This window comes from Pogona vitticeps, chromosome 13, assembly GCF_051106095.1.
Source record: "Pogona vitticeps strain Pit_001003342236 chromosome 13, PviZW2.1, whole genome shotgun sequence".
Lineage (NCBI taxonomy): Eukaryota > Metazoa > Chordata > Lepidosauria > Squamata > Agamidae > Pogona > Pogona vitticeps.
The window spans coordinates 6,947,901-6,972,205 of record NC_135795.1 but is presented as its reverse complement, the minus strand read 5'-3'; the positions used below and the strand labels follow the sequence as shown (position 1 = coordinate 6,972,205).

General features: G+C 44.0%; 1 protein-coding gene and 2 long non-coding RNA genes across 4 annotated transcripts in view; 2 read left to right on the top strand and 1 right to left on the bottom strand.

The window, feature by feature from the left end:
* The first annotated feature begins 3,717 nt into the window (after positions 1-3,717).
* On the top strand, positions 3,718-16,261 carry LOC144584697 (uncharacterized). The gene is made up of 2 exons (XR_013539116.1): positions 3,718-3,847; positions 16,079-16,261. It is a non-coding gene; the product is annotated as an uncharacterized LOC144584697 (long non-coding RNA).
* Positions 8,539-13,113, top strand: LOC140702493 (uncharacterized). The gene is made up of 2 exons (XR_012081678.2): positions 8,539-8,772; positions 12,001-13,113. It is a non-coding gene; the product is annotated as an uncharacterized LOC140702493 (long non-coding RNA).
* Positions 16,262-16,270: 9 nt separating the features above from the next.
* Positions 16,271-24,305, bottom strand: part of TBC1D24 (TBC1 domain family member 24) — a 30,458-nt gene continuing 22,423 nt past the window's right edge. For both annotated transcript variants that reach the window (XM_020813123.3, XM_078381386.1), the window contains 3 exons: positions 22,656-22,751; positions 21,263-21,497; positions 16,271-19,729 (listed from right to left, as the gene is read on the bottom strand). In XM_020813123.3, coding sequence (XP_020668782.2) covers positions 19,575-19,729; positions 21,263-21,497; positions 22,656-22,751 — 486 coding nt within the window. In that variant the 3' untranslated portion in view covers positions 16,271-19,574. The remainder of the gene's footprint in view (positions 19,730-21,262; positions 21,498-22,655; positions 22,752-24,305) is intronic.

Genomic DNA, 24,305 nt, shown 5'->3' with positions numbered 1-24,305 from the left:
GGGGTTGGACTCGATGGCCTTATAAGCCCCTTCCAGATCAATTATCCTATGAGTCTATAATTGTAGAGTGGCATCTCATAGCATAGAGCCCTGCCATTCCATTGGATAGAACGTCTCTTTCAAGAAGGAAGGTGAAAAGCCTGTAGGATTTTTTTTGTGGAAAAAAACAAACCAAGCACCGGTTTCCAGTGGAAGCACCAACTGGAAGGAGCCTTCTCTCTCCCCCCGCCCCCCGACAAAACCTTGTGAGCCCCTCTGGCTAGTTTGGCTGCTGTAGTCATTCACAATTGCCCTGTCCTGATGATAGTAAAAGATTGTTAAGATTTCCCAGTATAGTACACTTCTGCTGCTGAAAAGGATATGAAGGGTGAGCCGATACAACTGGGGCCGCAGAGGTAGCCCACATTTTTAAGGCTTTGTATAAGCCCTCCTACAGTTTCTAGTATCTAGTTCTAGAACATCACTGAAAGAGTGGATTTCAAAAAGCACCCCTTCCTTTCCCAGTCCAATTGGACTCCTGCACTCCCTCCTCCACAAGACGTTGAGGTGCAGGCATAGCAAATAGCCACTAAGGTGCAGAAGTTAGGGTTGTGGATGAGGCCCTGGGTTCAAACCCCTGTGAATCGTGGACCTCACTAAGTGACCTGGGGATATTCACACACTCTTTAGCGTGGTCTACCTCACTGGGTTGTTGTGAAGTTTAAAATAGGAAAGAAAACAGTCTTTTGCTAATTTGATATGACTAATAATAATAATAATACTGGTAATTGTCATCTGTCAGAAGCACAAGTGCTCATTTTGGTCAGCATTTTGTGGCCTTCCAGTTCTGAGAGCAGAAGGCTAATTTAGCCCTCAGCAAACCAAGACCCGGATGTTGGGAAAGTGTGAAGGCAAGAGGAGAAGGGGACGACAGAGGATGAGATGGCTGGACAGGGTCATCGAAGCGACCAACATGAATTTGACCCAACTCCGGGAAGCAGTGGAAGATAGGAGGGCCTGGCGTGCTCTGGTCCGTGGGGGTCACGAAGAGTCAGACACGACTAAACAACAAAACCAAGGCTTAGAGCAAAGTAGGTTTGATGGCTGTGACATAATTATCTATAAATTGAAAGGGCCACTTCATTGCTACTGATTTGCAACTTGCATTTCTTATCCCTTCGGCGAGCTCAGGGAAACATGCCCCCCATGCCCCCCCATCTTTTGTCTTCAGAACAACACCGTGAAGGAGGTCTGGCTGAGGGAGTGTTACTGGCTCAAGTGACCCAGTGAATTTCATAGCACAGTGGGGACTTGAACCTCAGTCTCTGAAGCCCGAGTCAAACCCTCTCTATCCACTACCACCCATTTTCAATCACCCTGCCTGTGACCTTCCTGGGGGACTTTTTATCTAATCAGGAGATTTGCCTTTCTGGCCCTGGTATCCTACCTTCCTACCCACCCCACTTCCTTCTGAGTCATTGTGAGGGTTTCTTTTGTTGGTGGTGAGATTTGTTTCCTGCTGAAACAACATCAAATCTCAGCCGGGCGACAGAGAGTCCTCAGGTTTACAGTAGCAACACCGGCCAGTGCATTTCCACAATCACAGGCCTGGGTGGGACCAAGGTGTTCTGCCATTGTCAGTAAGGTCTCTGAATGCATTCCAGCAAAATGCCCGTAAGGTCTGAAGGAGAGTTGACAGCGTAAATACTGCTCGTAGCACCCATGCGTCAAATCCAGTGGTTCATAGCCAACATCGCACCTACTTTGACTTGTCCTCCTTGACTTGTCCGTAATATGCCTTTAAAGCCTGCGTGCAATCTAGAAACTGGTGCACAAAATGAGGCACCGTTATCATCACCTCCTTGCCACCTGTACCGTACGATAGCTTGAAAAAAAATCACCCGTCAGCCATGGGAAAGAAGCTGGAAACTTTTAGCAGTGGCCACCCTTGCCACAGATCGAGGGGTGCAGTACCCATGTTGTTTTTCTCTATCCTTGGCAGTAAAAATGTACTGGAAATGAACTAAATCACCAATTTGCTATGTTTTAATGAGAATCAACATTTGCTGCCTGAGGCAAGCACTGCCTTCTGGCGAACGGCCTGGTTTCGGATACTGAGCTCCACCACCTAGAATCCTGTAAGTGCCTGCAATAAACGGAGAAATCGTGGGATCTGTTCTTGAGAAGAGCAAGATTTTTATGAAGACTTCCCTGCCATCCTTTTCTGCAGATGGCTTCGAAGCAGCACCATGTTCCCTAAGCCGTTGCCATGGTTACTTGCCGAGACACATTTTTTCGGGCGCTATTCTGAGTGGCTGGTGTATACCAGGAATACCTGTTAACAATTTGACAGCTAGGCTACAATGACTAAATAGCGCTGTTGATTCGGGGGGGGGGATTGGTATATCATCTCAGATAGTAGTCCCTTAGGACAGTGGTCCCCAACCTTGGGCCCCCAGATGTTCTTGGACTTCAGCTCCCAGAAATCCTAGCCAGCAGAGGTGGTGTTGAAGGCTTCTGGGAGTTGTAGTCCAAGAACATCTGGAGGCCCAAGGTTGGGGACCACTGCCTTAGGAGATACAAGCAGTGGAGCAGGGGTGCGTGTATCAATTTTTCAACTACCAACCTACCCCTGCAGAACCCGCAGGATGACACACATGAAACCAGGACACAGACTATTTTCTAAGCCTCTCCCCAGGGGCAGTGGCGGGAGGTCTCTGCTCTGAGTCCTGTATACTCCCCCACCCCCTTTTGGGAACGTCATTGGAACAAATTTGTTTTTTTAACCCTGTCGGCTGGGGAAGTGTGGTAGCGGTGCAGTCAGAATTTTCCTTTATTAAGCAAAGCCAACATCTGGAGTTGTGAATCAACAATGGGGATGGGAAAGCTTGGCCTATCAACACATAGGAATTACAGTTTCACACATTTTTTGCAATTTGCATTTTTTTCACTGAGCATGTGTGAGTGTGGAATAGGAAGTGCTGATGTGAAGTTCTACACAGATTTATGTGGAAGAAAGAAAGAGAAAGAAAGAAAGAATTATTTGTTTGTTTGTTCCATTTTTACCCTGTCCATCTAGATTTGGGAATCTACTCTGGGTGGCTTACAAAAGAAATGATATTGATGAACTCTGCATAATGATCATACCTTAGATAATTATTTGGAGTCCCTTAGCCCTGATATAGTTTACATTTTAATCTAACTCTGTGTCTTGTTATACATTTCAAAATTATCTGAAAGTGCTTACAAGTAATCAGGAAGGAGATTCCTGATCTAGCAGAAAAGAGAGTATTGCTTACAATTTTTAAGAGAGATCCACCATCTACGAAAAGAACATAAATCTGGCATTTCTTTAGTGGCTCTGAAAAATGTAGGCCATATTCTGATGACATAGTTGAGGATTTCATGTTGAATTAATGTCCTCCCAAAAACTGTTTGGGCCTTTGGTTAAGCAGAAAATGAGTGATGCAATAGTTGGTGGCTAAATACCCCATCGATCGCCCCCTTGATGGAGTTGTAGGGCAGGGATGAACGCTGTTCTTGTTTTGGGTTTCATTTGCTTTGTGGACATGAAAAGCAAAGACTGGCCTGTTCTCCGTCGATTCTGGCTGAATCAGGTTTCCTGCTAATCAGAGCTGGGCTAGCATATCCTTCCCATCATTCAGGTTAGCCGGGTGATTCCACTGGATTGTTTATTCTGCTATTAATTTGACCCTAACCTTAACCCTCCCTTCAGAGCTGCCAAAAACCCAACCTGGTGCAAAGACCTTGGGCTAGGCGATCTGTACCGTGTGCAAGTTGTTTGTGGAAGAGACACACCTGGCCAACAGAGCCGCTGAACTTCATCAGGAGGACTGAATTGGAAAAGGTGAGTGAGATGCAAGTGCAGAGGTTGATGACGTTTCGTGCGCGTTAAGAGGACAAGCCGCTCTAATGGGGCTCCATAATAATCTTCATTAAAAAGTACAAAGAAAAGCAGGCCATTAGAGATGAGCACCAATAAGAAAAACAGTGATTCATTTTGGTTTGTGATTCATCAAGGTTCATTGGATCACAAATGATGAATTTACAATTTTTTCCCCTGGATGGCTAGAAGAAATCGCCTTTGGAATAAACTCCCTCCTGAGATTCGTATGGCCCCTTCGCTGGACATTTTCAAAAGCCAATTGAAAACTTAGCTGTTTAAGCAGGCCTTCCCTCCAGCCACTATTTGGTTTACAGTGGTGCCTCGCATTACGAGCGCTCCGTTTTACAATGAAATCGCTTTACATTGAAAGTTTTGCGATCGCAAAAGCGATCGCAAAGTTGGGTAGCCACCATTTTATGCGGCATTGGTAAGTTAAGTTATTACACCAAATGGCTAAAGCAAAAAAAAGTGCACAGGGCTAGGAATTAGCCAAGGGGTCCACAGATCTACTGCCTGGAGAAAGGGTACAGATGCAGAAAAAAAAGTCAACCACAACGATCAAGGGGCCAGGGCAACTTCCTTATGAGGAAAGATTACAACATGCAAGGCTATTGAGTTTTAGAAAAAGCTTGAGCAAGAGGAAGTACTGAAAATTATGCATGGTGTGGAGAAAGTGGACTGGGTGAAGATTTTCTTCTCCTAAGAGCAGAGCCCAGAGTAGTACAGGCAGCTCATGAATGAAGCACCCAACATTTTAGGAAGCATCTTTTATGCATCAGAAGGAAGATTCAGGACAGATAAATGAGCAGGGATGGGGACTTGAGTCACGAGACTTGCTGTCATATTGGACTCAAGTTGCATTGGTGACTTCACTTGGATTTGACTCGTGACTGGGAACCCCACCCACTTCTCATCCCTTTCTTCTGGAGAGAAAAAACCTTGTTTTGAATATGGACTTGGGACTTGGTATCAAAGACCTGGACTGGACCCAAAAACTTACCAGCATCACCGTAAATTAGATACTAGAGTACATAGGAAGATGTCACCAAAGTTATATAATGATGACATTAATATGAACTCTTTTAAAAGGGAACTGGATGCATTCATCGCAGGTGGGGCTGTCCAATAGCTATTGACTCCGCTGCCGTCAATAGCTATGTAGACTATGTCTAGATGGGCGGCATATAAATGCAATAAATAAATAAATAAATAAATAAATAAATAAATACATTTACTTAATTGTAGCAAATGATGTATTACTACTGATGTATCATCTCCGGTACTGTAGGTTGCACGCCTCTTGGTACCAATTGCTGTGTGGTAAGAGTTCGAGGATATTATTATTCCTGTGTTCCACTTATGGGCTTCCCATAGTAAACTGTTGAGGGAAGAGAATGCAGGCATGGGTAGGTCCTTGGTCCAATCTAGAAGCCGCCTCCTGGTGTTATGATTTCCTCTGTCTTGTTGCAAAATTCCCCACATGCACAGAACAAAGCTAGGAGACACTCTCAGTTCTCCCTTACAAACAGCTAACGCTATCCCATTTCCAGGCTGCACAGCATTCACAGTTTCCACATCATGTTTTTCGCCCTTGTGGTTTTAACTTCTGCATTTCCCATCCTCTTAAGATCGTGCCTCTCGATATATTTTCCAAGAAAGGATTCTTGCAACAAGGGGTGTCACAGCGGCAGACTACTGCCTAAGGAAGAATAAGACTTACCAGATTGCCAAATCAATGCTAAACAATAATGTCAGATCCTGGCACAAAACGACAGGAAGAGGCCAGTTGGGCCTTTGTGAGTCCCGAACCCATCGTGTCTTTGGCCAGAGCTGGAACTCATGAGCTCAACCATCTCAGCCACTTGTTGCAACTCTACAGCTTGGAAGATGTACACCAAGTTCCCCTGCTAACATGGCTGCTGGCCACCTTAGCTGGGTGATTCAAAATGGAAACGCTCTGAAAACGAGTAAGTCGATGTGAGCTCTTCTCATCTTCCACCATCTGCCCAGTGTTCCTCTTTTTTTAATGGATTACCGAAGAGTTGTCCTGTTCGGTGACAGCAAGCATCTTGCCTCTGTATCGAAACGTTGGTTTGCTTGTTTATTAAAATATCTATATCTTGCCCTCTGTCTAATAGTTTCCTGGAAGAGCAAGGTAAAGTTAGACAAATTATAACAGTTCAACAGGAGAACCCATAATCCAAATGGGTCAAAGCCAAGTTAGCTGCTTTTGTTTATCCTGTACAAGCCAGGGGAAAGTACAGCTGACTCTTCAGATATCCTTGGACTCCAACTCCTGTCCTTGCTTGCATTCAGCTACGCTGGGTGAGACTGATGGGAGCTGTAGTCCAACCAGCTCTGGAGGCCACCTGGTACCCACCCTTGCTGCAGTGCTTGCAGGACAGCGCCCTCTAATGCTTGCTTGAGGAAGGGTTTCCCGATGGCAGCAGTGGAAAAGGGACAGGAGGGAACTGGCGGCAGACCTTTCCTTTTTTGGCAGTCACCACGACTCTAGGAGATTAAGGAACAAGCACCCAGATACCGAGGGTCAAGTGATGAACCGGCATCCTGTTTCCAGATGAAGGATTTACCCTGTAGGGCTTGGTTGCGTGCAGGAGCTGAGTTGCAACGAGGATACATACTTTCCCATTGCATTATCACCAGATACTTCATTGTGACTGTTTTGTTCTGCTTGGGGTGGGAGTAGGAGCTGGACTAGTTCCTTAAGTGAGAGCTGGAAACTATGTATGGGAAAAGAGGAAACGGAATATACAGTAAAATGCAAACCATGTCAGCGACAGAACAAATGGTTGATTCTGAGATGCATTAGTGTACAGGTAAGAGGTTCCCCTTGACATTTACTCCAGTCGTGTCTGACTCTAGGGCATGGTGTTCATCCCCATCTCCAAGCCGTAGAGTCAGAGTTCGTCTGTAGACAGTTTCCGTGGTCACGTGGCCAGCGCGACTAGACACGGGACGCCGTGACCTTCCCACCGAGGTGGTACCTATTTATCTACTCACATTTTTACATGCTTTCGAACAGCTAGGTTGGCAGGAGCTGGGACAAGCAACAAGAGTTCACTCCGTTGCGTGGATTCGATCTTACAACGGCTGGTCTTCTGACCCTGCAGCACAGAGGCTTCTGCGGTTTAACCTGCAGCGCCACCACGTCCCCTCTATCAGTGTACAACGTGGTGGAAATAGAGCATTTTTCAAAAAAGTACTGTTTGGATTGCCGTTCCCTTCATCCCTTCCCACTGGCTATGCTGCCCAGGGCTGTTGGGAGTTGAAGGCAGAAATATACGGAGGGCACCCGTTGTTCACTCTTTGTTTAGTGGGAAAGGGCTGTGGTGATTGGAAATCAGTGCTTTAGGAAGTCGACTGCTTGTTGAGAGTCAGGGCTGATCCCCTGGTGTCCCCTCAATAAAAACTGATGACTGGAAAGCTCGCTGTCCTGCCTTTTAAAAATGATACTCTCCAGGTAGGCTACGGGGAGAATTATTGGAGAAGCAGGGAAGCCCCTAAATGAGAGACGGAAAGAATGTGCAGTGGGTGTGATTTGGAGGAAACCTGATGCAGGAGAGGCCGTTGTGCTGCCTCATGCGCTCCCAAAGCACCAGAGAGAGAGAGAGATGGGTCGTGCGACAAAGCATGGAGCACCTGCCCTAAGGTGACTGTGATGAGATCCGTGGGTCACCGTTGGAAAAAAGGTTTTGGACTATAATTCCCAAAATGCTCCGCCCAGCACGGGCCCCGGCCATGCTGGCTAGGAGATCTTGGGAGTTGTAGTCCAAATGTTAACCTTTCCTATATTAGTCAGGGATCAATACTTATCAGTACCGCTTCATATATATATAAATAAAACAACTTAAAAACCCTACATATACACTTACCGTGCTCCCCTTCACCAGGACCAACAGAGATAATCTATTCCTTCCTTTTATGGAGCCCCTTTCCCCTTCCAAAAATACAAAAATACTCTTGCAAAAGTACATAACCCTTCCCCTTTGTTAATGCAAAGTCAATAAATTCTCCCCATATATCTCCAAACTCATTCTTATTTAACATTCCTTTTCCTGCTCTAATTTCACGTTAATTTATCATTAATAGCTATATTCCACAAAACTTTTTTAATTGTGCATTTTTTTTTAGTTTTAAGGCGGTGTGTGTGTAAAATATCTTTGTTTTCTTTGATGCTCAATTGTAGATTGTCATTAATGAAATTTAAAATGATAAAAAAAGAATGTCACACAATTCCTCGTTCAGAATCCATTGCCACTTTGACACATCGCACGAGGCTGTGGCATACCTGGGGCTAACAGGCAAAGAGACGAGAAATAGCTTTTTGCCAGCAAGGGCGTTAGGGAAATGGAACAAGCCAGAGGCTGCCGCATCTGAGTAACATGATTGAGGGAATCCAGCTCTTCCCATTGAGCAGAGCAGCGCTGGGACGAGCCAGCCGGGAGCTACAGCGCTGCTGCACATGGGTTCAGATCTGTTTATGGCACGCGTGGTCTCTGGGCACTGACGTGGAAGGAGCACGGCAATCCTCTGTGTGGCCTGCCAGCAAAAAATAACAGAGTCAGCTGTTTCATGCTCCCTCCCTCACTCCTCTGATTCCTATGAAAGAGCAGACCGGAGCTGAGTCACTTGCTCTGCGATTTCTGGGAAGAGAAGGGAGGCCCTGAGAGTTCATCTGCCAGCTGGAGTGATGGAGGGTTTATTTACAGCTAAAGCTTCTCTTTCGGCCCAATTCAAACCAAACCAGAAAGCCTGTCCCATATCAAGCAGCTGCTCTACGCAGCAGGAGCTAGAAAGCTCCCTAAGACCCGATTCCTTTTAAAGTTCTAGAGAAACCAAGGTACTCAGGAAACACATCCTCGGGAGTAAGCATCTATTTGTGGGTTGTTGTTGTTGTTGTGTGCTGTCCAGTTGCTTCTTACAGAGACCCTATGAAGTAAGGGTCCTCTCAGTAACAGCCGTGCCCAGGTTTTGCAAGCTAAAAGCTGTCCCTTCTTTTATCGTGCAGTATGTCTTCCTCTTTTCCATTTAATTTCTCTTACATTATTGCCTTTTTCAGCGATTCTTGTCCTCTCATGAATGTGCTCAAAGTCCAATAGCCTCAGCTCACTCATTTTAGCTTCCATTTTAGCATCAAGTGGGCGTTCGGGCTTGTATTGGTCTTTTGGGGCAGTCTATGGTATTCATAATGCTCTCCTCTATAACACCATTTAGCAAAATAGAAACTAGGTGATAGTGGAGCCAGAGATCACCGAAAACCAACCTTTTGGTTACGAAATCGTAGAAGAGTAGGGTTGGAAAGGACCAGAGGGGTCATGGAATCCAGGCCCCCCCCCTGCCAATGCATGAAATCATCATCTGCCCCCTCTTTGTCAGTAAACATCACAGTAATGTGTGTGTCTGTGTAACAGATTTTCCCGGCAACAATATAAGTAAATATTTAATGAATTAAGGCCCATTATCTTTACAAAACACATGCTGCTGATGGAGTTAAACAGAGCCAGAACTAGCTGTTTGATTCGCATAAATACAACGACTTACATTTCCAGACCCTCTTTGGAGGCCTGGCGGTGGGGACTATTGTGATGAGCAGCAGCACTTCAAGGAGTATCATTACGCTGTGATACATGTATGTATATACTGTATGTCTTTTAATTGTTCTAAGCCACCTTGGGTCCTTTGAATGAGAAATGTGGGACAAACAGAGAGACAGACAAGCAAAGCGTTCTGCATGAGTACACTACTTCATTTTCTTCTTCTGTTTTTCAGGCAAAACCTGGAATAAAGGCTCTTGGGTGATCACAGCAGTTAGCTAATCATAGTTTAAAAATCTGGAGGTTTCACAGGCAGAAAGCCAAGGGCCAGTCCATTGGGCAGAGGGAAGGAACTGCCTTAGGAGGCAGCTACGGATAAAAACTCATACAGAGCAGGAGTGAAACCCTCCTACTGTAGAGGTTTCAGTGTCCACAAGCCAGTTGATGTGAGTTAGCCATCCAGAGACATGCCTGCTCTAAGGCTGGCGATGGGAAGAGTTTTAAAGGCACTTGATAATGCATTGTCTCAGTGAGAGAGGAGGGCATGGTTTGCACACCAGAAGAGAGGAACTTGTGCTCCCCTATGTCTGTGGTCTTCAACCTTGGGCCTCCAGATGTTCTTGGACTACAACTCCCAGAAGCCTTCACCACCATCTCTGGTAGCCAGGATTCCTGGGAGTTGAAGTCTTAAAACATCTGGAGGCCCAAGGTTGGTGACTACTGCCCTATGTTATTTGACTCTAACTGATCAGCCCCAGGCAGCATGATCCATGGCACCACGATGGGAACTGTAGTCCAACAAGATACACAAGGTTGCAGATATCCTAATATCTAGGCAGCCAGTGTGTCACATGGGATGGAGTGCTAGACCAGGACTCAGAACATATGGGTTCAAATCCCAGCTGGGCCATAGACAACCACTGGGAGAGTAGGCCACTCCTTGAACATCCCATGTACCTTGAAAATGCTGTTACGGTCACCTTAAGTCCCAAGCAAGTTGGCAGCACATTGCAGGAAGAAACTATCAATGTAGGTTATAACTGCATTAGGCGTATATATCTTATTCCATGCAGGCATTGCCTCTGGCCAAACAGGGTTTGAGACCATGCACAGCCTCGAAAAACCTGTTCACCAGAGGCTAAAGGAAGGCAGGTACATATATAACAAGCGGCAACCGACCTTTGAGATCACACCGGCTCTCTGAAACTAATGTAAATGCAGCTGCTCCTTCTCATCCCGGCCAGGAAGCCTATCCCGGCTATTCCCCCCAGTAGCAAAGGGCATAAGGTTGGTTGGGCGGGTGGAGGTGCCAGCTTTGACAAGTGCCTGCAATGAAGGGAAGGGGGGCATTAAAGCATCATAGTCTCTCCTGTCTGTTCCTATGCTGGGTTTCTTAAGTGTCACCCAGTGGTGTAACACAACCAGCAATGCTGGGCTGTGTCTCATAGCAGAGAAAGCCAGGCCCCTTATAGAGTGGTGCCTAGCAAGACAAATACCTTGCAGGACAAAAAACTCGCAAGACATATGGTTTTGGCAATGGGGTTGATGACATGCAAGACAAATGTTCCTATGGCCGTGCTTCACAAGAAGAATGTTTTCCGTTTTTTGTTCCTGCCTCATGTTTGCTGATTTTAAATGTTTTTCTATGATGTTTAAAAAGTTAAAGTTTTTTGATTGAAAATTTTAAAATCATCTGCACAATATGTATGGCTTTAAAGAGCACTTAATAAACCCTTTGCAAACCAAATTTGACTTTGTTCTGACTTTTTTTTGCCCATAGGAACACATTAATTAGATTTCAATGCATTCCTATGGGAAAACGTGTTTCGCAAGACAAATTTTTCGCAAGACAACATTAACCGCGAAACAAATTAAATTCGTCTTGCGAGGCACCACTGTATAGGTTTCCAAGCTGAGATGCCATCCTCTCAATACCAAAAGTAAAATTATTTTTCCCAACCACGTCACACTGTGAGGTATTTCTCTTGTGAAGCAAGATCATTTGGGGTGTCTTGGTCCTGAACAAGCAATGAAGGCCCTTACAATGAACTATTATAGCCTACATTTTTGGCCCGGGTCCCTCTGTTTTAGTCCACACACTAGCTTTTGGAAACCTCGAGGGTGGTGATAGTGAATCAATTATTGTATTTATTACTGACATACTTGAACAAAAGAACTTATTGTCAGGCAACATGTTTAGAAACAGTATGGTTCACTTTCTTAGGAAATAGACATTGTCACATTTCACACAAGTTTCAAGAAACTTGTGTGAAATGTGACAATGTCTGTTTCCTAAGAAATAGACATTGTCTACACAGAATAAGGGATATTAGCCACCTAGAGTGGTCTTATAGACCAGATGGGCGGGGTACAAATCAAATCAAATCAAATCAATATTTCAATGCCGTTTAAAAATCAGGGGATGGGAAACGGCCAGTCAATGAAGGGACGTCTGGTTCTTTAGAGGCAGTGGCATGATCTCAGGCAATTACAGGAATGGATCTTAAAAGTGAAAGGGCTGCCTCTCTTGTTCATTTTGGGTAGCTCTTTTCACTGCAGGGCTACTCAAGAGGAGCAGCAGATTGGGTGAATACACAGAAGCAACCTGTTGTGGAATCAGCTTGGCAGTCCCTATGATTTGAACAAACTGCCCTGAGCTTCTGAGACTGAGGGTGAGACGTATCTGTCATGGCAAGCGGCCTGAGCTCTCGAAAAGCCGGTTGCTCCTGTATTGCTGTACTTTAGGGCAGGGCGAGAACTTCGCGGTGGAGAAGGGTTTGATGGACATCGAGAAGCAGAGAAACCACTTGCGAGTAAGCAAACCTCTCTTCATCTGTATTTCTTCTGCTGAGCAGTGTACATACAGGTGCAAAATGAGGTCAGCTCCCAATGCTAGGTGGTTTCTACCATCATTTGATTGTTTACCCTGACACTTCCCTGATTGTTAATGCTACCAGTTGTCCTTTTTTTAAAAAAATGAATCGCTTTACAGTGGTGCCTCGCTTAATGACGATAATCCGTTCTAGGAAAATCGCCGTAAAGCGAAAACATTGTAAAGCGAAAACAAAAACCCTATTGAAACGCATTGAAACTCGTTCAATGCGTTCCAATGGGGTAAAAACTCACCGTCCAGCGAAGATCCTCCATATGGCGGCCATTTTCACTGCCTATATAGCGAGGAATCCATCCCTAAACACAGCAGGGAGCTATTTTAATTACCCGATGGCCATTTTGAAACCGCCAATCAGCTGTTCTAAAAACAATGTTTTGCGAAGAATCGGTTCCCCAATTGGTTCCCGAGGGAACCGATCATTGCTAAGCAAAATTCCCCCATTTAGATCATTGCAAAAAGATAGTCATAAAGCGGATTTGTCGTAATGCGGGCAATCGTTAAGCGATGAACCACTGTTGTGTTTTAATTATTTTAGTAATTGGCTTTGTTCCATTTGTCCTAAATCACTTTTTAAAAAGAAACAATTAAAAAAAAGAACCACAAAAATTTGTATAAAAATACCATCTGTATATAGTCACAATGCTCCAAATTAAAATGAATATCATCAATTCATCTCTTAGGTTTCAAATATTATTTAAAATCATAAATTATAAAAATTTAGAGATCTTTTGGTATGTAATGCCAACTTTGTCATAAATAAAGACAAGTGTGCGCAAAAATGTGGAACTCTCCTCTTTTTTTGTTGAATAAAGAAGATCTAGCTATAGGTACAGACAGAAATAAATTCAAGTAAGGGGTGGAACTCAGTGCAGAAAGTTCCAAATTAAGTCCTTGGAAATACAAAAGTAAAGCTGGGATGTCGTCAAGTTGTCAGGCCCAAGTCGGAATCTGAGTCTTCGGGCCCAAGTCCGTCTAAATCTGCACAAATTGGTCTGCAAAGTAGGAATTGTATGCCATAAGAATTGACCCAGATAGCTCAGTAGGTTGGAGCGGTGGGGGCCAGGAGTTTGATTTCCCACTATACCTCCATGTGACCTTGGGCAAGCTACGTGATCCCAGTGCATACCTAAAAGAAGAAAACAATAAACTACATCGGAGTATTTTTTAGACCCAAAGTCCTGTTGAAATTGGATTTGACGATTTGATTTTGGTTCATGCCTGGGGGGAGGGAAACTACCTGCTCTTGTTGCACCAGGGCTGTCGCCAGCAGGACCACCTAGGGAGGCGATGGGGGCCTTGAGAGGGGGGCAGGCCGGCACCCGTCTTGCTGAATACAAAACGAAGCACTGTTTGGGAAAAAGTTCAGCACTTTGTTTTGGCAAAACAGGTTGCATGAACCAAACCACAAACTGAAGCATGAACCAGCCGTGGTTGGTGTTTTTCCCCAGTTCATAGTTCTGTCCCTCTCAACCTGTAACATCAAACAGCTCCCTCTGCCCCGATCCAAGGGAGGTGACTGGACTAGGAGGGCACGTCTCCCTCCCTGCCTGCCAGATTTTCTCCAATGCAAGCCATAGTTTCAGTGGGTCCGTTTCTTTTATTCCAGAGTTGCCCTCCACCTATCAAGCCTTTAGTCAAACGAAGCAAGTTTGGTCCAGCAAAAAATAATATTTTCTTTTTCTTTTTGTTTCACCTTCCATCCTATTAGCTTTGAAGTCAACTAGACAGGGACCTCTGGAGGCAAAAGGCAGGTACTGCACACATTTTCCAGTGAGAAAAAAAAGGAGTCTCAGCACACCAGACCTTCAGCAGGGGTTACATGACGACGGCATGACAGCACCTGAGAATGGCCAGGAAAAGTATTCTGCCTCAAGCTGTGACTACATTGGAAAGCCAAATCAGAGAAAATCTGGCTTTGCTTTGATTCATAGCCTATATTTTGGCTGGATTCGCACTCAGCATTAATGTGGTAGGGTGATATAGCGCTAGTCTCATATACAGTGGTGCCCCACATAGTGATGTTAATCCATTCCGGATTAATCGTCGCTATGAGGAAACATCGCTAAACGGAACGGAAAAAGCCATAGGAACGCATTAAACGAAGTTTAATGCGTTCCTATGGGGCTCAAACTCACAGTTCAGTGAAGTCCCTCCATAGCACCGCCATTTTCGCGCCCTCGGTGAGGGCAGGGCGTGAAAACACTTGCGGCGGCCATTTTGGGCACCCGGCGGCCATTTTGGAACCGCCGATCAGCTGTTCTAGGAACATCGCAATGCGATCGCATTAGCAATCTAAAAAAATATCCAGTCCATTACTGACGCCAGACACTGATCTAGAGCTGAAACAGGTTCCTTGGATTTATGTGGAAAGGAAATACCGAGTTGGGGATGTCACATATTATTTATTTATTTACTCATTTACTTACTTACCTACATACCTTTACCGCCCCATCACTGCACAGCACTATTTTGGGCGGTGTACATATAAAACTTGGTGACACTAAAATCCAAAATTCCAGACAACCTCTCCTAGTGGTTTCATGTAGATGTTAAATAGCATAGGAGACAAAAGAGAATCCCGAGGAACCCCCAAAGCCAACAACCAGGTTGGGGGGGGTCCCCCAGCACCACCCACTTTCTCCCCTATGGGAAGAACCGAAGCCACTGTAAAACAGTGTCTCCCATTCCCATCCTAGAGAATCAGGCCAAAATAATAATACATGGTCAATAATACAGTGGTACCTTGACTTATGAACTTAATCCGTTTTGGAATGGTGTTTGTACATCGAAAAGTTCATAAGTTGAAGTACCATTTTCCATTGAAATGCATGGGAACGGAATTAATCCGCTCCAGCATTTCAAAAAATTACCTTCAGAGGTCTCAAAGGGCTTTGCGCCCGACATTGAGTTTCCAGCCCCTTCTCCCTGCCTTTTTGCCTTTGGAGCTCTCAAAGGGCTTCCTCCAATGTTGGGGGGAAAGCCCTTTGAGACCCCCGAAGGCGACAAATGGTTCCGTTCGCAAAAAAATGCCATTGACTTGCGAACGGAGCCTCGACCTCATTCGTAGGTCGAGGCTCCGTTCACAAGTCAATGTTGATTTTTGCGAACGGAGCCGTTTGTACATCAAAAGTTCGTATGTAGGGGGACGTTCGTAAGTCGAAGGTTGACTGTATTGAAAACCACTGAGATATCCAGCAGAACCAACAGAGACACGCTCGCTCTGCCTAGTGTCCAGCACACGTCATCCACCAAGGTGACCAAAGCGGTCTTCGTCCCGTAACCAGGCCTGAAGCCAGATTGAAATGGATCTAAATCCATCTCCTCTAGAAACCTCTGGAGCTGAAAAGCCACAACCAGCTCCAGCACTTTGCCCATGAATGGAACTTTAGCAACTAGTTGGTAATGATCCAATATTGTAGGATACAAGGAAGGCTTTTCCAGCAATGATCTTACTTCTGCCTCCTTTAAGCACGCTGGGATCCTACACTGTTTTAAGAAAACATTAACAACTCATTTTACCCTCTCTGGCAGCTTTTATGTCAAGAATGGAAAGGGCCCAATGTGTGGCAGCTCTCACGTTTCCATATCATCAGGCTGCAAAAACTGAAACTCATCCACAAAGAAGAAGCAGGGGCCATAATTACATCCACAGGATCTGTATTAACTACAGCATCCAAGTCAGAGCAGTTGCAATTTTTCCTTGCAAATTGTTGTGCAAATGTGGCCTACATTTTCTTCCTCTAGGATGGCCTGGATTAGTTCCCTGATCACTTGAAAGAGCTCCGCTGGATGACTCTGCAGATGCAAAAGTGACAGAGAAGAATTACTTTTATGCTGCCACGGAATCGCAACAATCAATCCTACTTCTAGAAAAGCTAGGTAGTAAGCAGCAATGTCCATGTAGCTGAATTAAAGAATCAAGCCATGTCCTCAGTGTATTTTTCTAAGCAAATTGATTTTATTTCTGTTTATTCACAGATTTACACACATACACATACAGCTGCTGTCACCTTTATCAATTCAAGAAGGAAGGGGAAACATTCATTGTATGATGATACGGGGGTGGGTTTCACAGTGCAAGAGAACCACAATTGCCTCCAAAAAGAAACAACATCACACTATCTGACAGAAGTAACATGAGAAGGTTTCACATCTACTAGACTACAGCCATGTACAACACAATCAGTGATAAGAACACAACCACACTGCAACCTACACAAAGAGAGGAGACCTTCAGCTTCAGCTGTGTCTTCCTCATCTTCAAGATATGTGGACCAAGTAATGCTTGAGGTCCCCTGCTCTAGATATAGAAGAGAACAAGGGCGTTTACTGTCCCTGCTGTTGCGCCACTTTACTAAGACAACTGTTAGGTTAAAAAAAAAATTTAAATTAAGAGTCAGACTTCGGAGGAAAACTATGACACTTATTTCATTAGGCTGAAAAAGGAATGTCTTATCAAAAACGAAAATGTCAAAAACAGATAAGTGCTATGCTTTTAGTCTTACACACTAATTATGGAATTAACTGATTTCAAAAAGCCATTGCATTTTGCTACATTTGAACACATTCCTGATATGTTTGACTCTTCATAATAAGACTGCTTTTCCCCCTCCCCCCCCACTATCCTCTTTATTATACACAAGCGAAGCAGACATTCTTCAACTGCCTTCTCTCTGGGAAAGGAACTGTCCCTTGTGAACAAGCACATGGGTTTCATGCATTATTCATTTTTCTCAATAGAATTCTGACATTCAGACTACTCATCAAATTTGATGCCACCACACTTCAACATTCCTAATTAGGTTGGAAGCTATTCCTAGTTACGTTTCATGGCATTTCTTGATATCTGTTCCAGGATATTCCTGCCTTCCTCAGCCCAGAAGCACTGCTGTCCAGAGTGAGGAAAGGGACTACCTCCCAGAAAACCACTTTGGAACTGCTGCTTCTTAGCCATCAGAATCACAATATTTAGGGTACGAAGCCAGCAGATAGAAGTCTCGCCGGTTTTCATTAAAAAAAAAAAATAGTCAAACTGTGGTGGAAGAAGTTCACCAACTGCAACAAACTACTGGCTTTGTCAGTGAAATATCATGCAATGGCCCTATCATTTCTCGTCCCTATCATCCTGCTAACATAAAGTTGTATCTGCCCTATGTGCTTTGATACTAATTAACTGTCATGGATCCACCATAAGGATTTGTAGTTTGAGAAAGTACTTAGAATCCTCTGGTGTAATTGGAGAAGTGCATTAGAGCCCTCTAGGAGAAAATTCTGAATGCTTCACCGAACGACAAACCCCAGGCTTCCTTAGCACAGGTCCACGACAGTCAGAATGATGTCGAATTTGTGTAACTGTGAGGTATAACTACACCTACTGCAATTTTATTTGTTAGGCAGGCAGGGTTTGATCTAAATCAGTTGAAAATACAAGGTGAAGAGGCTAAAGCAAACTCTTAAACCATAAAATCTGTAGGAAACCAGATTTTATGATAAGCTATGTAAGTTTATCTTCAAAGATAGAAAGGATTCCCTGAGTCCTTGCAGTCTCCCAGAGGATGAGTACGCTGCTTTGGGCCATCTCTGAGAGGGACACACAACCTCTGTACCTCGCACGGCAGTTTTCTCCTACCTTTTATTTGCTTCTGAAGCAGCTGATGTTTACCCCATTTTCATCCACCGGGTGCGTCAACTATGCAAGTGAGCACACAAGTCAAGATAAACACGTAAACCAATTAATAACGGGGAAAGAAAAAGTCTTCCAACTTTCCTCTTTATTCTAACTGTGTAGCTATTGGATATGTATCAGGAGCCAGTCTCTGCAAAACTCTCTTTGTTCCCCAATTCAGAGGTGGCAATTCTCATATTCAACTTGACATGGAGAGGGAGCAGATAACCAACTCGTTGTATCTAAAGATGGCAACGTTCCTGTCTTAGAGGAGGACTTTGCTAACAGGAAAGCAGCCTGCACTAAAAAAGATGTTATTGATAAAGAGGCAAAGGTTGCATGCAAGAAATCTCCAGGGACTGGGCAGCTGCCTGCAGATTTTCTTGAAGAAATCATCCACTCCCTACCTAATGGAAAGTCGGCAAATACACCAGCCTTTTTTCCCAGCCAGTTATAATGGCTTAACTCTGAAAATGGTGCTGAAGTTCAATGTTAATTGTTTAATACTGTTTCTCAAGCTCCTTCATATTTCCTTAAAGTCCAAACAAACTGCAGCAGCTCATGTGCCGACGAGCAAGCTGTTCTCTGCATTATATGTATTGTATGGAACATTAGCTGCCTAAAATTAACCCACAACCCTTGAAGTCATGATATTACTGATAATGCAGTATCAGAAATGTAAACAGAAAAAAACAGGATGGCTTCGTGTCGCACTGAATGCCATCGGCAGAGTAGTGGCACTGCAGACTGACAGGAAGTAGTGATTTCCAGAACAGTCAACTTCACCTTCACACAGAGAGGAATGTCAAATGAATATTGCCCATCAGGACAACAGCCAGCTGCGCATGCATGCACAAACACAGAAACAGACACACAGACTGACAGACAGACACAGTGCTTTTAAATAGATTTTTGTACAGAGCCTTGTTCTAGAAAACAATGGCTTGAATCAAAAGATCCATTTGCAGGGTTCCACACATGTGCAATGTGATTTCTCCTATCTCCATATCCTTGAGGATTCAGGGCAGCTTTTAGGATGATTGTTGGTCTGAAGCTCAAGGGGAGAAGGGAGAGAAATCAGCAACATAATCCATTCCAGCTGTAACACAGGTCACAGCTTGGATTCAAGTTCATGCTTGTAGGAAGTTTCTGCAAAAAGTAAGAAGTGAAATTGCTCGAGAAGTCAGCTGTCGATCTTCATTTTTGCCAGGATCAGAAAGGCATCTGGCTTCCCAGCAGTTTGCCTATGTGATAGTTTTGATATGCCTATGAATCAATTTGGGGTTGGAAGTGAGGTTATTCCCTTACTATCAAAAATACCAAGATATGCATCAAAGTCTGAAGAGGTACCCCTTCCCCACTAAAAAAAGTTTAAGAAACAATAATTTAGCCCAACTGAAACTGCATATCAAGAACTGCATGGCAAAAGGCTCAAGCCCTGAATGTACGGAAGTGCAATCCTTCAAGCTACTTTCTAAATTACATAAGAAACCCATAGATTGTGGTCCCAAAAATAGCTTGGCTCTTGCAACTGAACTGGGCTCAGAGTCATACTTCTGGAATCAGGCAATTCCCTTAGTTGCTCATAGTGTCCTTGAACCCCCAAACCTCCATAATAGCGATCTGGAAATTTTCAGAGCACAATGGTTGGTTGTTGAAAGTGTTGCAGTGGCTAGTTCTTCCATGGTTCAGATCTGCATCAATGTAGAGAGCCTGGCCATCCCCACCTCCTGCAGAGAAGAGATCTGAGTTATGTTTTCAATCTGGATCAAAATAAGAAGCAGAAACATCCATCTCATGCTCTGTTTGCATTACTCTTGCAGACACAGGATGGCACTTACATCTGCTCATATGTGAAAATATAATCACGAGAACACTCTGTAGTTCAGCTTCAAACCCCCGCCCCCTGCAACTGCTATAGAGTGAAGGGTTCATCACTTCTTGTTCCAGCACACATATAGTTACGGATACTGTTGCCTTCAGCTCTTGCATCTAGACCTATCAATTTGCACCAAATGATAAATGTCTGAGGACGTGGTGGCGCTGCGGGCTAAACCGCAGAAGCCTGTGCTGCAGGGTCAGAAGCCCAAGCAGTCGTAAGATCGAATCCATGCGACGGAGTGAGCTCCCGTTGCTTTGTCCCAGTTCCCGCCAACCTAGCGGTTCTAAAGCATGCAAATGCAAGTAGATCAATAGGGACCACCTCGGTGGGAAGGTAACAGCGTTCCGTGTCTAAGTCGCACTGGCCATGTGACCACGGAAGATTGTCTTCGGACAAAATGCTGGCTCTATGGCTTGGAAACGGGGATGAGCACCGTCCCCTAGAGTCGAACACGACTGGACAAAAATTGTCAAGGGGAACCTTTACCTATAAATGTCTGAAGAAATGGGCGATACATACAGAGCAGATACAGGTAGCTTCATTGGGGGTTTGTAAGCTGCATCTCTGATGTTATCTGGAAGTTGAGTCATAGCAACTGGATTTCTTTCTTATTAGGTTGAAACGTTTTGCTACTTCTCCAAATAGCTTCTTCAGTCTGAGGAGAGTTGGTAGGAGACCCCTGATAGATCCTCCATGTTGGTTTCAATTGGAGGAGATATCAGGGGTCTTCTACTGACTCTCCTCAGACTGAAGAAGCTGCTTGGAGGAGTAGCGAAACATTTCAACCTAATAAGAAAGAAGTCCAGTTGCCATGACTCAGTTTCCAGATAACCTCACTTGGATAAGTGAGAATCTGCACAGATTTCTCACTGATATTAAAATCAGAAGTGACAAGAAGTTCATTAAAACACACACACAAAACAATAACCAGAAAGATTTGTGCCCACAACAACAGTAAAGGGAAGCCCTGTTCATATGATCTCTTCAGAGTTCCAGCTTTGTGGTTACAGAACTGCCTCATACCACAAACTGCAGAAGGCAATGAAACATGCAAGAAGGAGCAATCAAGCAAATGATGTCATGATTTAAGAGACATTTAAGAAAATTTGGATTTTAAAAAAAGCAAATCAAGTGTTGCATGTTGGATTTGTCTGTTACCAACCTGGCTTTTAGCACTGCAGGGTTAATTCTAGTAAAATATCAGACTGATTAGTGAATGTTTATTTCATTTTTACTGCAGTTCTGAGGTTAAAAAATTCAGTTCTGAGGTTTAAAAAAAATTGCCTGTACTTGTGCATCTATGAGAATAGCATTTATACTTGCATTCATTTCTCTCCTTTGAACTAACATGCAAGCAGTAGATGTGCAAAGACTTACTTACCTATGATGATGCATTCAATCCCACCAGCCATAAACATGGATGCTGCTTTGGAAGGAAGATTGAAGTGCCGGGCAGAAAGGAAGGGGGAAAGCCGGTCTGACGGATCTGAAGGGAGGCTGGTTGAAGACGGAGGGTCAGAAATTTGGGAGGAATTGTTTCCTTGCTCAGATGTGGTCACAGCTAGTTCTGGATGCTTGATTATTACCCACTCATAGCGTTCCACTTCTGGAACCAGCTAGAAAGAAGATAGATGAAATTGTTGAGAAATTATCTGTCAACAGTGAAATTTACCTGTGGTTCTCTTCTCACCACAGGATTTGTATTCTGAGAAAATCTTTTTAGGGTGAATTAGGTTTCATTCAAGTGCCTTTTGAGGTTCTACATTCCAAATTGGGTAGTTACTGAGCTTCGTGATGTAGTGGTTAAACTGCAATAACTGAAGCCAAGCTTCTGCTCCTGACCTGAGTTTGATCCGGATGGGCTCCGGCAGCCAGCTCAGGGTTGACACAGCCTTCCATCCTTCTGAGATCAGTAACCCGAGTGCCCACCATGCTGACGGGGCGGCAATGTGTAGCCTGCTTAATTAAATTGTAAACTGTCCAGAGTCCTTTAAGAACAGGTGGCAGCATGTAAGCTAGTTATTAGACTTATATTCTGTTGTTCTTTCAGAAAACCTGGAACAGTCATAAATTCCAAAGTGCCACACTACGTTCCTGAGAGAATATAAAAGTTGAATAACTGTTTTTGATCCATGTAGACAAACCAATTCTAGGAAATTTCATAATCATCAGGATGTAAATCTAAGGCTTTGGTAAAGTCTTAACAGCCCATTCAAGACCAATGTACCCATTGATACATTGCATTGAGAGAGAAGGAGGTCACAACTTATACTGATGCTGGGAGAACAGCCTAGCCAAAGGTGGCAGAATGATACCACTGCCCTTGCTCATCAGAAAGTGCAAGCTCCAAAACAAAGCCTTCCATCTAATGATAATTATAGGACTGGATAACTCATAGGTCAAATCCAGATATACCATGAAAGGGTCAGGAGAAGGCTGGTTCCTCTCCAAGAGGGATCCATAATATTCTGGGGATAGTAATGCCTTCTGAAGAGCAATGCATCACCGCTATCCTCCACAGGCCCATGCTCTACATCTATAAAGAAAATAATAAAATACTGGTTCATTAAAAAAAATGAACTCCTTAAACATGTCATTACTTGAGATAACAGCCACTATCTAAGGTCAAAATCCAAGGACTAGAGTAGAGGCTTCTGACTTACCAGTCAAAAGATGGCTGTTTCTCAATAGAGGAAGGGGGGGAGCAAAATGGGGCAGAGAGAAGCGGGTGTAGAAGGGGGGGCGGGAGGGAGAAGAGCACACTTTTTTCTTACCCTGAAAACAAAACATTCCCCTGTCCCAAAGTAACTCAGCTTGTTTCCTCCTCGTCTGCGTTCATTCCAGTCGGTTGATAAATAAGCACCACATACCTAGGATAATAACAATCCAAAAATCAAATGCTTGAAGCTTAATCCATTCCAGGATAGGCACTTGGCTGGTCTTAGTTGTGAAATGCAGCACATGTGTACATCTTACATGTACTTTTATCTGGGAGATGTGTGTGGCTGCAGCTTCCAGCTGGAAAAGCTACTGTAGATTTACCTTTGAGAGGGCTGGAGTGTGAGCACAGCAAATTATACTTGAAGCTGGTCTACAATTGTCATCCAAGACCACATTTTATATCTGTCCATGCAGAATATAAACACAGCCCTCCAGCCCCCCCCTCTCTCTACTTTATGCTCTCTTGACATAGAGCGTCAGGTGGGAATTGGTGAGAATCTCATTTCGTCTGTTTACTGAAATGAGGTTTCCAAACTTCGCCGATTACTTCATGAATTGAGCAGGAAGAGTTTGACATTTAAATATATGCAAATGATTTAAAAAAAAAACTGATCCATCCAGACAGAGGAATCTGCAGGCTTAGTTCTAAGAAAACTTCTTTTTAATCCCTGTTTATTCAACCATTACAGCCAAAATATAGCCACCAGCTTCTTTATCGGTCAGGGTCCTCATTTTTAGAAGATGAACGGCAGGCTGATGCAGCATGGTCCTGGGAACAGTAATGCTAACTAATTTGGTCCATACAGAAGGTTGAGACTTTCACTGGTTTCAGTTTTGCTAAAAACTTGCCAAAATCTGCACATTTCTTCATCAATCTGAAGGAAAGCCCTTGTGATTAAAACTAGCTGAATGGGGAAGAAAGAGAAAAGAGGTTGCTTACCAGCAACGCTTGATCTTCTAGGACTCATTTGCGCACTCATACAGAGATGACTACACAAATCATTCATTCTAGCCGGGAGGGGCCTAATACCGAGGGAGGCCCAGAGAGAAGGAACAAGAAACCAGGCCTTCTCGGCAGTGGCTCCTTGCCTTTGGAACAGTCTACCCCCAGAAATTTGTTTGGCTCCCTCGCTGGATGTTTTAAGAGCAAACTTAAGACCTGGCTCTTTAGGCAGGCCTTCCCTCCTGTCATTACTTCACTTATTTTTGCCATCTTGAATCATGTTGTTGTTTTATTTTATACTGTTACTGGTTTTATGAATGTGTTGTTAGCCGCCCAGAGTAGACTTCGGTCTAGACGGCCGGGGTATAAAATAAAATACCGATAGATCTGTGCCTGCACAGAATCCCACTATTTGGAACCTAATAATGGGAGCAGCTCTCCTCCTCCTCTCTATAATGCCCCTAGCATTGTGCTGCCCCTTAGGTCAGAATCTGGCCAACAAAGTGGCAGAACATTAGTTGATCGGAGGTGCCAGAGAGGAGAGGACAGGCTAGTAGAAACACTGACTTCACAAGTCCATGGGAAATTGTTTGAAATAAAGTGTATTCAATGATGTGTGTAACCATATCAGAGATTTCTAGGGTGTTCCTCCTTTGTTCATCTTTCTCTAGTAGCTGCAGGAAAGGGATGGGCCGCAGTTCAGTTAAACATACAGAATCTACAAAACATACAGAATCTACAGTATTACTTGCTCGACCAA